The sequence below is a fragment of the Podarcis vaucheri genome, assembly GCF_965113315.1.
Source record: "Podarcis vaucheri genome assembly, chromosome: 14".
Lineage (NCBI taxonomy): Eukaryota > Metazoa > Chordata > Lepidosauria > Squamata > Lacertidae > Podarcis > Podarcis vaucheri.
Genome location: NC_138752.1, coordinates 15138631 through 15154989, shown reverse-complemented (window position 1 = coordinate 15154989; position 16359 = coordinate 15138631). Strand labels below are relative to the sequence as shown.

General features: G+C 43.7%; 1 protein-coding gene across 6 annotated transcripts in view; it reads left to right on the top strand.

Annotated features, from left to right (window-relative positions):
* The window catches only part of SLC30A4 (solute carrier family 30 member 4), a 28492-nt gene extending 12981 nt beyond the window's left edge, over nucleotides 1–15511 (top strand). For 5 of the 6 annotated variants that reach the window (XM_082198695.1, XM_082198699.1, XM_082198698.1 and 2 more), the window contains exons 4-8: nucleotides 2417–2570; nucleotides 5101–5305; nucleotides 7974–8079; nucleotides 11793–11927; nucleotides 12664–15511. In XM_082198695.1, coding sequence (XP_082054821.1) covers nucleotides 2417–2570; nucleotides 5101–5305; nucleotides 7974–8079; nucleotides 11793–11927; nucleotides 12664–12818 — 755 coding nt within the window. In that variant the 3' untranslated portion in view covers nucleotides 12819–15511. Of the gene's footprint in view, nucleotides 1–2416; nucleotides 2571–5100; nucleotides 5306–7973; nucleotides 8080–11792; nucleotides 11928–12663 lie in introns of those variants that run through there. The other variant, XM_082198700.1, reaches the window with a different exon arrangement.
* Nucleotides 15512–16359: the final 848 nt, after the last annotated feature.

The window sequence follows — 16359 nt, the reverse complement described above, 5'->3', positions numbered from 1 at the left end:
TAAGTGGTGTACAGAAATACAAACAGCAAAACAGTATAACAAAATCAGAAATCAATAAAATACAGTATTGTTGTATTTTTGATGTATGCATGTCCTCCAAGTCACCCTGGTTGGTTTTTTTTTTAAAGATAGTAGGGAAAACAGCTTATATTGGGCTCATAAGACTGGGAAGCAGCTGAAGGATTTTGAGTTCAGTTTCTCCTAATACGATAGCCTATTACTGTTGTGTGTGTTTTTTTAAAGAACCTGTGACAGCTTTGCAGAGTAGCTGTCTTGCAGCCAGCTAATCCGTGGTGCAGTTTTTGCTAATTAAAGGAGCTTGTGATGTTGTACGGCATGGACTTTCCAAACTGAGGGTTCCAGGGAATCTTTAGATTCCTCAAAAGCTTAAATGGGATTTCTCCATAGCTTATCTGTTGGTTTCCCCCAGGCATATGGTCACAGCCATTGCGTGGCGAGTTCCCGCCTCCCCCCCATTGAAATAAAGACACGGGACACAAGAATTCAGGTTAATGGGTCGAATTAGGCCACAACTTTATTGATTACAGGAATTGAGCGGTATTGGCTTAGGCATTGGTCCTAACGACTAACCGGCTTGAAGGCCGGTAAGGGTTAACCACCAGTGGGAGGAGTCCTGCTGAGGCACGTCAACTAGGACCTCCCCCCGGCGTCACCTCGTGGGGGCGTGCCCTGGGCCCACACCTCCTTAGGCTTAGGACAAGGCCACGCCCCCTGGAATCCTTTACCGGACTCCCCTTCGCTTTGGGGGCAGGTGATGGCACTCCTTTCCCCCTTCATCTGCATAACAATAGAAGAGTACCCCCACCAATGCCTAACCGCCAATACCGAGGAGTTGTGACGGTTTGCTACGAGATAGGCGAGAAACCAAATGGCTGGTGCCGATCTGCCATTTGGAAAAATTCCTACCAGGCCCCTTGACGGCGACCAACCGAAGTTCATAGCAACGTCAAAGAACCTAACCTAAAGGGTGGGAAGGGAGGGAAAACCGGGTCAGCTGTAGCGAGGGAAAGAGGAGGAGCCTCGGCTGCAGCAGACCTAAGTAGCTGAGGCCACGCCCGATTGGCTGGCCCAGAGTATGATGCAGCCGAGGATTCCCTCTGTTATCAGAGCCAGCCCCCCCCCCCCGAGTGTGGGGAAGGGGCGTGAAGCCCGCAACCCCACCTCTTCCTTATGTCGGAAGTGGCTTTGTGAGAAGAAGATGCTGGAATAGTTGGAGAATCAGCCTGATCCATCAGCCACTTCTCACATTATTATTTTCTTTTGAAATAATTTTTATCTGATTTTACAAGTATAAAATTATAATAATACAACCATACACATCCATATTTAAAGATTCTTCCGAATCTCTGGACTTCCCACCTTCCCCTCAGTGGATCCTCTTGTCAGCCTTTTCAACTGCATATTATTCAGTAGTCCATATTTTATGTCACTCCATTATCTGCATAGTACAGTTGTACCTTGGTTGTCGGACGCCTTGGTACTCATACGTTTTGGCTCCTGAACGATCGAAACCCAGAAGTGAATGTTCCGGTTTTCGAACTTTTTTTAGAAGCCAAGCGTCCAATGTGGCTTCCGATTGGCTGCAGGAGTTTCCTGCAGCCAATCAGAAGCCATGCTTTGGTTTCCGAACGGTTTGGAAGTTGAATGGACTTCCGGAATGGATTCCATTCGACTTCCAAGGGACTACTGTATTTGCTGCATTACAAGTATTTTTGCAATCCTGCTAATGTTTTCATCTGCTTACAGTGGTCTCCAAGATAAATTATTATTTCCCCCCACTCTTTGTGAAAGTTTTGGTGGTCTTGGTCCCTGAGCTTTCCAGTCAATTTTGCCAACAGATTACGGTAATTTGCCATTCTTCTCTGGTAGGGACTTTGTCTTCTTTCCATCTCTGGGCTAGTAATATCCATGTGGCTGTCATCACGTACATAAAAAGTCTTTTCTGTTCCTTTGGAATAAAAGGTAAAGGGACCCCTGACCATTAGGTCCAGTCATGGCCGACTCTGGGGTTGCGGCGCTCATCTCGCTTTATTGGCCGAGGGAGCCGGCGTACAGCTTCCGGGTCATGTGGCCGGCATGACTAAGCTGCTTCTGGCGAACCAGAGCAGCGCACGGAAACGCCGTTTACCTTCCCGCCAGAGTGGTACCTGTTTATCTGCTTGTACTGCGTGCTTCCGAACTGCTAGGTTGGCAGGAGTCCTTTGGAATATCAGCACCTAAAATTCCTAATAGAAAAGCCTTTGTTAAGAAAACATTAGAAATGTTTAAACTTACATTATTAACATTTACCTCACCCAACCTGGATTCAGTGTAATTAAAAGTACCGTAGAAATGCATGATGTTTGTGCGCAGATGCTCTTGTAACAGTGCTGCTGTTTTTCTTTCTCTTTCCCAGAGGTGTTGTCTGCCATGTTCAGCGTCTTGCTGATTTATATCCTCATGGTTTTCCTCTTGTACGAAGCTGTTCAAAGGACCATCCACATGGACTACGAAATCAATGGGGATATTATGCTGATTACAGCAGCCATTGGGGTAGCGGTCAACCTTATGTAAGTGTTCCTTTTCCTTCTGTTGAAAGTTCGCCACCTTCTTAGCAAGGGACTCCTGTGAAGAAAGTCCCAGAACTGCCCCACCGTTTCTCTTTTTTATTATTTAAATTTTTATTTATACTTTTCAAGTTTAAACATTTCATTAGTTTTACAATCGCTTTATCATTTCAAAATTTGACTTCCTTCCCCCTCTTTCTGCAGCTCCTTATTTTTTTTGCTTTTTTAAATATCTTCTGCATATCCAAATTAATTTAATTTGCTCCTTTGGCCCACCGTTTCTTTATGCTGGTCTGTCACGTATCTCCTGTCAATCCTCTTCAATTGCCAAAAAGGGTACCAACTGGATCTCATTTGTCAGAAAGAGGCAGAAGTAAGGTTACCAGATTTTTTTCAGTGAATCCGGGGACACTTTTCAACTTCAGTAGGAATGATAGGATTTTGTATGGGGACTGATTTGTAAATCCGGGGACTGTCCCCGGGAAACGGGGACATCTGGTAACCTTAGCCAGAAGTCACATCTTTCAGAAGAGGGGTTCAAAAAAACTCATCTGCCCTCAATGTTCCCCTGTCACCATCAGGGTTTCAGAATGGACTTTCTATGAAGCTGACTAGCCTCACGACTATGGTGTAGTCAATAGGCTAGAATTAGTCCAGTTTGGGAATTTTAGGTGCCGAAATCCCAAGGGAGCAGAAAGGTTTATCTATGTACGCAATCACGGCTATGTGATTGCTGTTAGCCCAGAGGTGGAAAGAATAAAATGTCTCTACCAGAGAAGAATGGCAGATCAAGTTGATGGACTATTGCCGAAATGGCAAAAGTGACCGGAAGAATCAGAAATCAGGAAGACCAAAATTTTAATAAGGAATGGGGAAAATGTATAATCTGTCTTAAAAGCCATTGTAAACAGTTAAAATTGTGAGTGGGATTTGAATAACATGGTGAACTTTGGACATGAGATGTAAAAGGGCAGGAGGAAAGTCCAGGAGATTCTGTGGAATCTTCTTAGTCCTCTTTTGGGAGCCGCTGTGCTCTGGTTTATTTTGTATTCTGGCTCTTGCCTGCTTTCCCTCTACCTTTCGTTTTTAGCGAAGTCTCCTAATTTGACCACTGCAGTGGATGCGATTGCCAGCTTCGAGGGTTTAGCATCCCCATATACCTGGGCACTTAGAATTCCTGGTACTGGAAGTATAGGATCAGTGCAAAAGCAGGAAGAGGACGAGCCTTTCTCTTGGTGGGATGATTTGATCTGCCGGCCAATGAGGCAGCGCGAGTGCGACCACCGTTGCTCTCCTGGCTTCACAATCCGGTCCCTTGTTGGCTTTTATCAAGAGTCAAGTGTGTCACACCTCTTCCTTCTTACTGACCACTCGCAACCAGCTTTGTTGGTAAGCCAGGAGAACAATGGTTCCCTTTCTGTGTTACCTTACTGACTGCGGGTGGCGCTGTGGTCGAAACCACTGAGCCTCTTGGGCTTGCCAATCAGAAGGCCGACGGTTCGAATCCCCATGATGGGGTGCCTATGAATGCTTCCGTTTTCAAACACGCCTTGGAAGTCGATTGACTTCTGAGGCGCGTTTCTCCATTTTTTCAATGGATTTTGCCGACCAGCAATTGCGCCTCAGTTGTCAAACGTTTCAGAAGTCAAACCGTCTTCCGGAACAGATTACCTTCGACAACTGAGGTTCTGCTGTATATTGTTTTCAGTCTACTAGAGTTTAATCACTTTTCAATATATGTTATGTGTGTTCTTTCCCTCTGTTTACGGTGGCCTAGCAGTAAAAAGCACGGTAGACCATCATCAGCTGTACATTTATTTCTAGCTACATGGGGGGGATGCAAGTAGCTCTGTGGTCTAAACCACTGAGCCTCTTGGGCAGGCATAGGCAAACTCGGCCCTCCAGATGTTTTGGGACTACAACTCCCATCATCCCTGACCACTGGGCCTGTTAGCTAGGGATGATGGGAGTTGTAGTCCCAAAACACCTGGAGGGCCAAGTTTGCCAATGCCTGCTCTTGGGCTTGCCGATCGGAAGGTTGGTGGTTCGAATCCCCGCGATGGAATGAGCTCGTGTTGCTCTATCCCAGCTTCTGCCAACCTAGCAGTTCGAAAGCACACCAGCACAAGTAAATAAATAGGGACCCCCTGTGGCGGGAAGGTAAACGGCGTTTCCAGGCGCTCTGGTTAAGAACTTAATTTGTTCTGGAGATCCGTTCTTAACCTGAAACCATTCTTAACCTGAGGTACCACTTTAGCTAATGGGGCCTCCCGCTGCCGCCGCACAATTTCTGTTCTCATCCTGAGGTAAAGTTCTTAACCCAAGGTACTACTTCCAGGTTAGTGGAGTCTGTAACCTGAAGCGTTTGTAACCTGAAGCGTTAACCCAAGGTACCACTGTCCTAGCAGCTTGCATTTGTGGTTTGCTCTCTTCATGCTTACGAAAAGGATGAAATGTGCTAACATCTGGGGTTGGGTCTTCTACCTTATCTCTGTTTTGTTCTCAACTTCGTTCCTTCTGCTTTCCCTTTCAGCATGGGCTTTTTGCTGAACCAGTCTGGCCACCTGCACTCCCATTCGCATTCCCCTGCCCCTGTTCCTCCCTCCAGTTCCTCTTCTGCCGCAACTCCTGGGCACGGGCACGGAAGCCTGGCAGTGAGAGCCGCCTTTGTGCATGCCCTGGGAGACCTGGTGCAAAGCATAGGCGTTCTTGTAGCTGCATACATCATTCGTTTCAAGGTAGTGCTTTTCTTTAGACTTGCAAACAAAGACATTTCTCACCTTGGGCTGGCCAGCGCTTGAACTCCACAGGAACCTATATGTGCTCTTAAGTTTTTTTTTCCAGCGTGCAGGGTTTTGCATGCAGAACTGTAGTTCTGCTTAGCTCAGCGGGGAAATTATTGTGGAGCTTCAAGCGCTTCCAGGAACTACAGAGTTGGACAAATTAGGATCTGGGGGCTAGGTGCTGGGGATATACAGGTGATGCATTCCAGTGGCATGCTGTTACATATTTAATTTTTAGCAGTGGTGAGGGGGAGTGTGTCAATAATAACAATATAGGGACGCGGGTGGTGCTGTGGGTTAAACCACAGAGCCTAGGACTTGCCGATCAGAAGGTCGGCGGTTCGAATCCCCGCAATGGGGTGAGTGCCCATTGCTCGGTCCCAGCTCCTGCCAACCTAGCAGTTCGAAAGCACATCAAAGTGCAAGTAGATAAATAGGTACCGCTCCGGAGGGAAGGTAAACTGCATTTCCGTGTGCTGCTCTGCTTCGCCAGAAGCGGCTTAGTCATGCTGGCCACATGACTCGGAAGCTGTATGCCGGCTCCCTCAGCCAATAAAGCGAGATGAGCGCCACAACCCTGGAGTCGGCCACGACTGGACCTAATGGTCAGGGGTCCTTTACCTTTACTACTAATAATATATTTATACCCCACCCATCTTGCTGGGTTTCCCAGCAAACATCAAACATTAAAAACTTCCCAAAACAGGGCTGCCTTCAAATGTCTTCTAAAAGTCAGATAGTTGTTTATTTCCTTGGCATCTGATGGGAAGGCGTTCCATAGGGCGGGTGCCACCACCAAGAAGGCCCTCTGCCTTGTTCCCTGTAACTTTGGGATATGGAAAATTTGGACATCTTGCCTTGCTTAAATCAGCCTAGCGGCACACGAAATATCAGATTCTCTGTTCTGTATATAGAATCATAGAATTGTAGAGTTGGAAAGGGACCCCACAGATCAGCTAATTCAACCCCCTGCAATGGACTCGAACCTGCAACCTTGGCGTCACCAGCACCACGCTCCAACTGAGCTGAGCGCCTCCCCCCCCCCCGCTACGTTTTCTTGGCTTAGCATGATGTATGTCCTCTGGGTGCAATGCTCTGATGGGAGTTTGCCTAGCTGAAAAATGCTTTGCCCCATACCTGCTTACTGAAATAGGCAAGGAAAGCTCTCCTTTTTGTTTGGGAACCGCAGGGAATGTCATCTGCAGTGAAGAGAGGCAGGGCCTTTTTTCTTTTGGGCCAGTTCAGCGGAGCTTCTTCCAAGAGAAGCCTGTGAATGCTCAAAACAATTGATGTGTAGAATCATTGTCAACCTACCTTTCTATGCATTGTAGTACTCGATACATATTTATATTTTAAAACCAGCGTAGATTTTTAAAATGTTATTTAGAAACAGTTGTAAGCCACTTAATCAAAAAGATTCTCTCTCTCTTATCTCTAAATAGAAAATTTATATATACACACACACACACACACACACACACACACACACAGTGGTACCCCGCAAGACGAATGCCTCGCAAGACGGAAAACTCGCTAGACGAAAGAGTTTTCCGTTTTGGAGGTGCTTCGCAAAACGAATCTCCTATGGGCTTGCTTCGCAAGATGACAATGTCTTGCGAGTTCCTGCGGGTTTTTTCCCCTCCCCCCCTTTTTCTAAGCCGCTAAGCCGCTTATCAGCTGATCCGATAAGCTGATAAGCCGCTAAAAGCCGCTAGACGAAGAGAATCACGGAACGGATTCTTTTCGTCTTGCGAGGCAGCACTGTACACACACACACACACATATATATATTCATTATTTTATTTTTAAATTTTATATATATATATATATATATATATATATATGCAGTCATCTTCAGGCTGGTGCTTTCGGCTTCTTGTTACTGGCTTCTTGTTATCTTCAGGCTGGTGCTTTCGGCTTCTTGTTCAGTAACAAGAAGCCGAAAGCACCAGCCTGAAGATGACGAGTGAGACCTCGTCGAAACGTCGCACAGACACCCCGACTCTTACACGGCAAGACACCCGAAGACACCAAAACCTGCATTCCTGTACCTGTGAAAATCTACGAAAGCAAATATATATATATATATATATATGAGATGAAGGGCAGTATACAGATTTATTTATTTATTTGAAAAATAAATAAGAATAATAATAGATTAAGCCATCTTAATCTGCTCCCTGCTGCAAGGCCCATTTCCACCTGGCCTGGGGAGGAGGGCCCACATTCATCCTGAATAGCTAAAAGGCTCCTGCGAGGGCCCTGGGACATTGCTGGAACAACACAACTGACTAAAATGTTTTAAACGGTTCTAACTTTGGTTCCTCCGTTTCATTTTTGTTGGGTTGGTGTTGGTTAAATGTTTAGTTGGGGTTGATGGTTATTTTAGTTTGGGTATAGCTATAAACTATTGGTTTTTTTTATTGATTTATTGGTTTGTTTGTCGCTTGTATCGGATATTTGTTTTTTAATGTTTGATGTTTTGTTGTGTTTTATATGTTGTAAGCCGCCCAGAGTGGCTGGGGAAACCCAGCCAGATGGGTGGGATATAAATTAAAAATTATTATATTATAGTTATTTATGCAGATGTAATCTTACCAGGCTTTAACCTCCTTTGTTTCAGCCAGAATACAAGATTGCGGACCCTATATGCACATATGTATTCTCAGTCCTGGTGGCTTTCACAACATTTCGGATCATCCGAGACACCGGAATAATTGTACTTGAAGGTAATGACTGATCAAACTTCTATATTTGAGGTGCCCTTTCAAGAGCAGTTAGAAGCAATGAGCAAGTGGAAGCAACAATGGCTGTGCTACTTACCGTATTTTTTGCTCTATAGGATGCACTTTCCCCCTCCCAAAATTAAGGTGAAATGTGTGTGCGTCCTATGGAGTGAAGGCAGGCTCCTTGGCTTCAGCGATAGCAACGCGAAGCCTCCGAAGCGCAGACGGAGCGCTCCTTCCGCCCTCTGGAAGCGTTGCGTTGCTTTCGCTGAAGCCTGGAGAGTGAGAGGGGTCAGTGCGCAACGACTCCTCTCGCTCTCCAGGCTTCAGGGATAGTCGCCTGAAGCCTCCGGAGCGCAGTGGGAGGTCCCACTGCGCTCCGCAGTCGGAGGTCCCACTGCGCTCCGCAGTCGGAGGTCCCACTGCGCTCCGGAGTCTTCGGGTTCCTTTCGCTGAAGCCAGGAGAGCAAGAGGGGTTGGTGCGCACTGACCCCTCTTGCTCTCCAGGCTTCAGGTTCCTTTCGCTGAAGCCAGGAGAGCAAGACTCTCCTGGCTTCAGCAGAGAGAGAGAGCTGCGCAGCGCCCCTTAAGCCAAGCGGGAGGAGAAATGGAAGGGGCTCCGTTTCTCCTGCTGCTTCGCTGAAGGGGCGCTGAGCAGAGAGGGGGAGAATTTTTTCCCCTTCTTCTCCCCCTCTAAAACAAGGTGCGTCCTATGGTCGGGTGCGTCCTATAGAGCAAAAAATATGGTGCTTTGATTTTCTAAATAACTTTCAAAATCTTGATCAATAGTTTTGAAAGATTTATGCATTTCACTGTATGTGGTTGTCTTACGTGGTGATTTGGCACTGAATCTCAGCCGGGCATCTGAGATTTACTCAAAATCTTCGTTGATCATTTCAGTCGTGCTCAGGGCTCCCCCCTCCCAAGCCAGAACTCAGTGAAACTCAGTTCTGGCACCTCTCAGGTGGGTGCCATTGCCATGCTAAGAGAATGAGGGAGGTGTGGAAAGAAGAAAGACTCCCTACCAGAGAGGAATGGCAAACTAAGCTGTTGGATTGTGCCAAAATAGCAAAATTGACCGGAAAGCACAGGAACCCAGAAGACAAAAACTTCAAGAAAGAATGGGGGGGGGGGAAATTATAATTTATTTAGGAAACCGCTGTAAGCAGGATTTTAATAACACTTGTAATGTAACAAATAATATGGACAATATGGACAGATACAAAATATAGATTATAAAATAATATGCAGTTGAAAACGTTGACAATAGGACCCAGGGAGGGGATGGTGGGAAGTCTTGAGATTCAGAGAAATCTCTATACAGTGGTACCTCGGGTTACAAACGCTTTGGGTTACAAACTCTAACCTGGAACCTAACCTGGAAGTAGTTACCTCGGGTTGCGAACTTTGCCCCAGGATGAGAACGGAAAAAGTGCACCGGTGGTGTGGCAGCAGCGGGAGGCCCCATTAGCGAAAGCGCACCTCAGGTTAAGAACGATTGCGGGTTAAGAACGGACCTCTGAAACGAATTAAGTTCGTAACCCGAGGTACCACTGTATATGAATATGTATTTTGTATTGTTATAACTTGGTATTTGTAAAATGAAATAAAAGCGATTTCAGAGAATGGAGGAGGTGTTCATGGTGAGTTCTGGCACCTCTTTTTCTAGAAAAATAGCACTGGTTGTACTTCACCCAGAGGACTTTAACTTTTTATTATGCTGTCAACTGAAACACATGTTTTTCTGGGAGATTCCACAAGTTACCAGTTATCAGCCAACAGTGTCAGAAGCTGTGCTAGCTGTTGTTGACGGATAACTCTAGTAAGGCAATTCCAAATGATGCAAATGGCTCTCCCATTCTTCTTTACTGAATGTTGATTCCCTTTTATACTGCAGATTAACAAGAACTCATCCATCAAATTCCTAGCCAGCTGCCATGAATTGTTTTCATCTTATGTTAACAGTTTCATGCAGGTTTTTTGCAATCTCAACCCAATTCTAGATTTGCCTTCTTGTGTTTACTCAGGTGTAGGGCTGTGTGATAAATCACCATATCATGCTATTGAAATCACATCCTGATAAGTGTTTCAACAAGGCAATATACCTGTAAACAAAAGGTGAACACTTAACAAATTCCCAGAGCTTTTTTGAAAAAATATTTTTTATTAATTTTTCTGTTTTACAATTTAGAATACTCATTTAAACATCCTTAAAGTATCAGTGACTTCCCTTCTTCTCTTTCCATGGTTCATTTTGCATATCATAAATCTCTGCATATGTTACAAAAACCATACCATTCAGTATTCCATTTTTGCATCCATCAAAACTTATTTACACTGTTGAATTTATCTTAACGCTGCCCGTGTTTTCAAGTGTACACAATTCCCCCCCATATATTCAAAAAACTTTTCCTAATCTTCTCTAAACATACCGTATTGGCCCGAATATAAGACGCACCTTTAAAATTCCATAGGCACTCACACCCGTTCTTTCCGTTTTACTGTATGTCTGTTTCAGCAGCGACATCATAAAAGCCAGTTTTTGTCACGAATTTAAGCCGCACTTTAACTTTTCATGGTAGAAATTTGGAAAATAAAATAAAATGAGGCTTATATTCAGGCCAATACGGTATGTTCTTCTTGTTCTCTTATTCTATATGTTAAGTCTGCAAGCTGCGCATATTTTGTCAGCTTAACTTTCCATTCTTCTTTAGTTGGGACAGCTTCCAGGGCTTGTTGAGAAAAGCCCGTTTTATAACATTATTGTAGAAGGAGCCTTGCTTCAACAAACTTTAGTTAAGATTAGCCACAGTTTAGTTTTCGAATATGATGTTAAAATGTGCAAAGCGGCACAGCCCATCTCTTTGTTGCAACTATGCCACTGGATGGGAGGGGCACCTGTGGCTTCTTCAGTGCTAAGTGAAAACTGGGCCAATTTGTCAATGGTTCTCCAAAATTGTTAAGAACCAGTGCACTACTATTTCCGAATACAGTGGTGCCCCGCATGACGAACGCCTTGCGAGACGAAAAACTCGCAAGACAAAAGGTTTTTTTGTTTTCGAGTTGCTTCGCAAGACGAATTTCCCTATGGGCTTGCTTCACAAAACAAAGCTTGCCCTCACACCCCGGACCTCTTTTGAAGCAAGGGGCAGCGGGGAGAAGATCGCTTCTCCCCGTTGCCAGCCCCTCAATCTCTGGGGACAGAGGGGAAGGCGCGCGCACGCCTTCCCCTCTGTCCCCGGACCCCTTTTGAACCAAGGGGCGGCAACGGGGAGAAGCGATTCTCCCTGCTGCCCCTTCCCTTGCTTTAAAACAGGTCCGGGGACAGAGGGGAAGGCCCGCGGCGCTTCCCCTCTGTCCCCGGACGGTCTCCATAGGAACGCATTGATTGATTTTCAATGCATTCCTATGGGAAACCGTGCTTCACAAGACGAAAAACTCGCAAGAAGAAAAAACTTGTGGAACGAATTAATTGCATATTGCGAGGCACCACTGTAAATGTTATCACTTCAAAGTGACTGATAACATTTCAGTTCCTAGAAATGCAGAAGATGAAAATGTTTCTACGAGTCTTTTCCCTTGAGGCACTTTCACAATGTGACTAAACGGCTGCTTTTTATTCTTTTTCTAAATACTCTGCTCAAGTTTAATATAATGGCATCACATAATAATCAACAATAATTCTAAACATCTAAAACTCATGTCCTCCTTTGTAGGAGTTCCAAGGCATTTGAATGTGGATCGCATTAAAGAGGAGCTAATGAAAATTGAAGATGTGTTTTCAGTGGAAAGCCTGAATATTTGGTCGTTGACTGCTGGAAAAACCATTGCCATAGTCCACTTGCAATTAGGTAAAACTGGGAAGCAGGCAGAGCTAACGGTTGTGTTAATAAAGCAGAATCGTGATTAAATTCAATCAATAAATTAAATTTTTTTGGGGGGGGTCATATTTGTGGTTTGTTAACTATAAATTAATTTATTGTTTCCTGTGTTCTGTTTCTAGATCAGGGATGGGAATATGGGGTCATTTAAATGTTGCTGGACTTCAGTTGCAATCATCCTTGACAATTGGCCATTATTCTCCTCACAGAGCTACAATTTCCCTCTCAGCACATTATAGCTCCCATAATTACCGTATTTTTTGCTCTATAAGGCTCACTTTTTCCCTCCTAAAAAGGGGAAATGTGTGTGCGTCTTATGGAGTGAATGCAGGCTGCGCAGCTATCCCAGAAGCCAGAACAGCAAGAGGGATTGCTGCTTTCACTGCGCAGCGATCCCTCTTGCTGTTCTGGCTTCTGAGACTCAGAATATTTTTTCTTTTGTTTTCCTCCTCCAAAAACTAGGTGTGTCCTGTGGTCTGGTGCGTCTTATAGAGCGAAAAATACGGTATTTGGGGGAAGCCATCACTCTTGAAAGTGGCATCCCAGTGCTTTAGATGCGTGATGTGAAAGTAGCCTCTCTTCCCACATCCCCCTGCCCAGAAGTGCTTTGGGGATATCTGCCATTTTCCTCCCCCCCCCCAACCCACCGATACGATCGCTCTGTCCATGTTTTGGTGGTACTTACTGTGTCTTCCTTGCTTTCCAGTTCCTGGCAGCTCATCAAAGTGGGAGGAAATCCAGTCGATGGCCCGGCGGTTGTTGCTGAGCACATTCGGAGTCTATCAATGTTCAATCCAGCTTCAGAGTTACAGGCGAGAAGAGAACAAACCGTGCGCAAGCTGCCAGAATTCCAGTGCCTAATTTCCCCACGCTTTTTTTCTTTTTGGGAGGACTCGCTGCCTTATTCTTCTTAACCTTTGCAGCCAAAAGACCACGAAGCAATAAATGCAAGATTTGCAAACGGAACGGAATCCCTTAGGGCTGGACTAGTATTGGCAATCCTCTTGCAACAAGAAGGGTTTGGAACAGGTTCAGAATTTCCCTTTCCGTAAAAACGAGTTGTAACTTTCTCTCTCTGCCGTTCCTTTCGGCCAGGGTTTTCATGCCAATATCTATACATATCCAACAAATTGTTTACAGATCACGTTGCGGTTGGCGGATACCTCGTAGAGCACACTTCCTCGTTGCCATTTGTTAACTTCCAACAGTGCTTGCCTGCTTTCCTAAAGGGCGCCAAGAATTAACTACTTGAGTTTAAAAAGAGTTGCCAAGGTTGATCATGTCTGTGATCAAAAAGGTTAATGATCCCTGAACTGGTTACACCGTATTTTATCTCTCTCCAGCAGCTATGGTTTTTTTTACTACCTTGCCTAAAACAAAAACGATGCTGCAGGTATAGCAGAACATTTTTTTATAAGTTGTCTCTCTTCATTCAAACTTGAATACATATTGAGAAGTATAGCTTTTGCAGTAACCAGTCCTGGAAATTTTAGCTTTAACCTACGATCCAAACCAGAAAAGGTCTTTTCCTGGGACAAGCTATCGGTTGTTTATCTGAAGACTTTGGGGCTGGACCCACTACGTTTGTAAGGAATAGTTCTCTCTCGTATCTTTCGGCGTAGGACTTTTACCATAGAAAAGCATATTTAAATTTCTTTTCAAATATATATATAATTTACTTTGAGACGATTTTTATCGATCTTCTTGGATATCTAACATTTTAACCTGCTTCAAGAGGCTGTTTGGTTAAGCATGAACCTTAATTCTAGTGAATAAATATGTCGTAGGGGACTTTTTGTGATTGATTTGCCTCTTGCAAGAGAGGGGGGGGCCTTATAGAAACCACATTTAAAGCAGAGATCCAATCAGTAGATGTACTGTAGAATAGCCTGCACCAACTCTGTGCCCTGCAGATGTTGTACAGCTGCCACCATCCCCAGCCAGCACAGAATTGTGGTCCATCTGGAGGGCACTGGGTTGGTGAAAGTTGTAGACATTCAGGAAATAAAGAGAACGAAGGCTTCAGATACACTGCAGCCCCCGAAACTTTCAATTGTGAGCATATGGTTTCCATTTCACCTTTACATTTCCTCCCGATAAATATCGATTTTGCATGGTAATGTATGCTAACGTGTGCCAGTGAAATGTTAGTGATTTGGTGAACTGTACTGCCTTTTAGTCAAACAGAAGGACACCCACTGTCCATTATTTTTTTGGTTGTCGTTCTTCTCCTAGCAGTCTAAAAGTAAAATGTTCCAATTTTTTGACCTGTGTTGAATTGCAGGCCTTCAGAACTCTTTTCCAGGCACCAAATTATTGCTGGATTCTTCCTAAAACTTTTGAGTATAGAGAAGGTGAAATCAGGAGAAAGAACTGCAAGACAAGAGATGTTTCTTCTGGAGCATAGCTAATCCAAAGCCAGATACCATGAGAATTAGTGGTGTAGAAATTTATATTTTAAAAATGCCAGGGATTTGACCTCCGATTCTTTACATCTAAACAGAACTATCGGTGTGAATAAGATTGTGGTATAACAAATACATGGTATAATCTCTTGGAAAGGTTTGATCTTCAACTCTGAAATCCGAAGCAATCAATATTTTAAAGCTTAGCTTGCCACATTTTATTTTCCACCGTAGTTTTTGTATCGCCTGTAAATAGGGCTAAAGAAGCCAAAAAAAGAAAATAAGCCCACTTAATCCCAACAAACAACAGAAATAAGTATCAATGTTAACAATTGCCAGCATGTTTTGACTAATTGAATAACTATTTCGCTGTTTGGAGCATAATAGTTTGAAATCTGTTTTTTTTCCTTCACAGAAGAGATACTTGTTATTGTTTTTAAGGACCAATATCTTCTCATGAAGGGTGACTTTTAAAATTAACACTTCATGAAAGCAATATGCATAGTTATTTAACTTTAAATTATTATTCAAATGCTTCATGCAAAGGAGGGATGACTTCAGATTTTATTGGACTCTAGTGCCCATTGACAATTGGCTAAAACTGATGGAATCTGGAGTTCAACAAGATCTAGAGAGCAAGCGATTCCTTGAAGAGCAAACTCTCTCCAAGTATCTTAGGAGATGGTACATTGATGGATAAAAATATGCCCATTTGCTGGATTTTATGTTGCTTGGGCCTAGCCAACTTTCCCCCCTTCTTCTCAACCCCAAGACGAAATTTCAGTATTAGAATGAGCAAGCTGCACTAAATGATATCGAAATGAAGAACTGGCATATTTGGGACCCTGTTGTTTTGATACACGACAATAGAAACGCAAAGCCATATCTCAGTTTGTGAAACTTTTTGTGTATCCCTTCTTTATGACCTTTTCGGAAGTCAGGTATTTTTGCACACAAATGGATATTCATAATGGATATTTCATTAAACGGGGGTTTACAGTACACCTAATTAGAAACTGGGGGTTTGGTAGATCTGTACTGTACTTGGAGTTGTTTTTTTTTAATTGTAATTATATACTATATATTTGTTTAATGAAACAAATGTGTTGCTTTACTGTGGATTTATTAAATTGATTATTATACTGCCCACGTCTGAGTTATTCTTATTACTCTTTTGTGAACTCTGAGCTCACTTTGGATTGCAGATGAGTAGATAAGTGATGATTTTTATTTTATTTTTTTGCTTGCCTAACCAAGAGCAGACTTTAAAGTGCCTGGGCAAATAGAGTTAAGTTTTGACCTGGCACCGAAACAGTTGTAGAGTCAGTGCCAGACATACCTCCATAGGGAGGGCATTCCAATGGTATTGTACCGTCGCTTAGAAGTATAAGCCCTGTTTCTTTATCTCAGTGGTATGTGTGCATTTGTGCAATGAGAGTTACAGTATTTTTTGCTCTATAAGACTCACCTTTTCCCTCCTAAAAAGTAAGGGGAAATGTGTGTGCGTCTTATGGAGCGAATGCAGGCTGCGCAGCTATCCCAGAAGCCAGAACAGCAAGAGGGATTGCTGCTTTCATGCGTAGCAATCCCTCTTGCTGTTCTGGCTTCTGAGATTCAGAATATTTTTTTTCTTGTTTTCCTCCTCCAAAAACTAGGTGGGTCTTGTGGTCTGGTGCATCTTATGGAGCGAAAAATACGGAAACTGCTGTTTTCAATCTACGTACAGTATTTCTATATTTTATTCAAAGGACAGGTGAGGCCCTGTGCTTAATCATAGAGTGCAGTGTGTGTACGTACACTAGTGGCTACAATTGTGGGAAACTTTTGGGGAAAGTGTATTTCTGAAGCTTGATGGCTCATAACACCACTTTTTTTTTTAGTAATACCATAATATTATATATCAATGGAAAGATAATTTAATGAAGAATGGAATGCAACAACGTTTGTTGAATTATCTGTATTCTATCAAAAGTTATAGCCAAATAACCAGTAAAAGG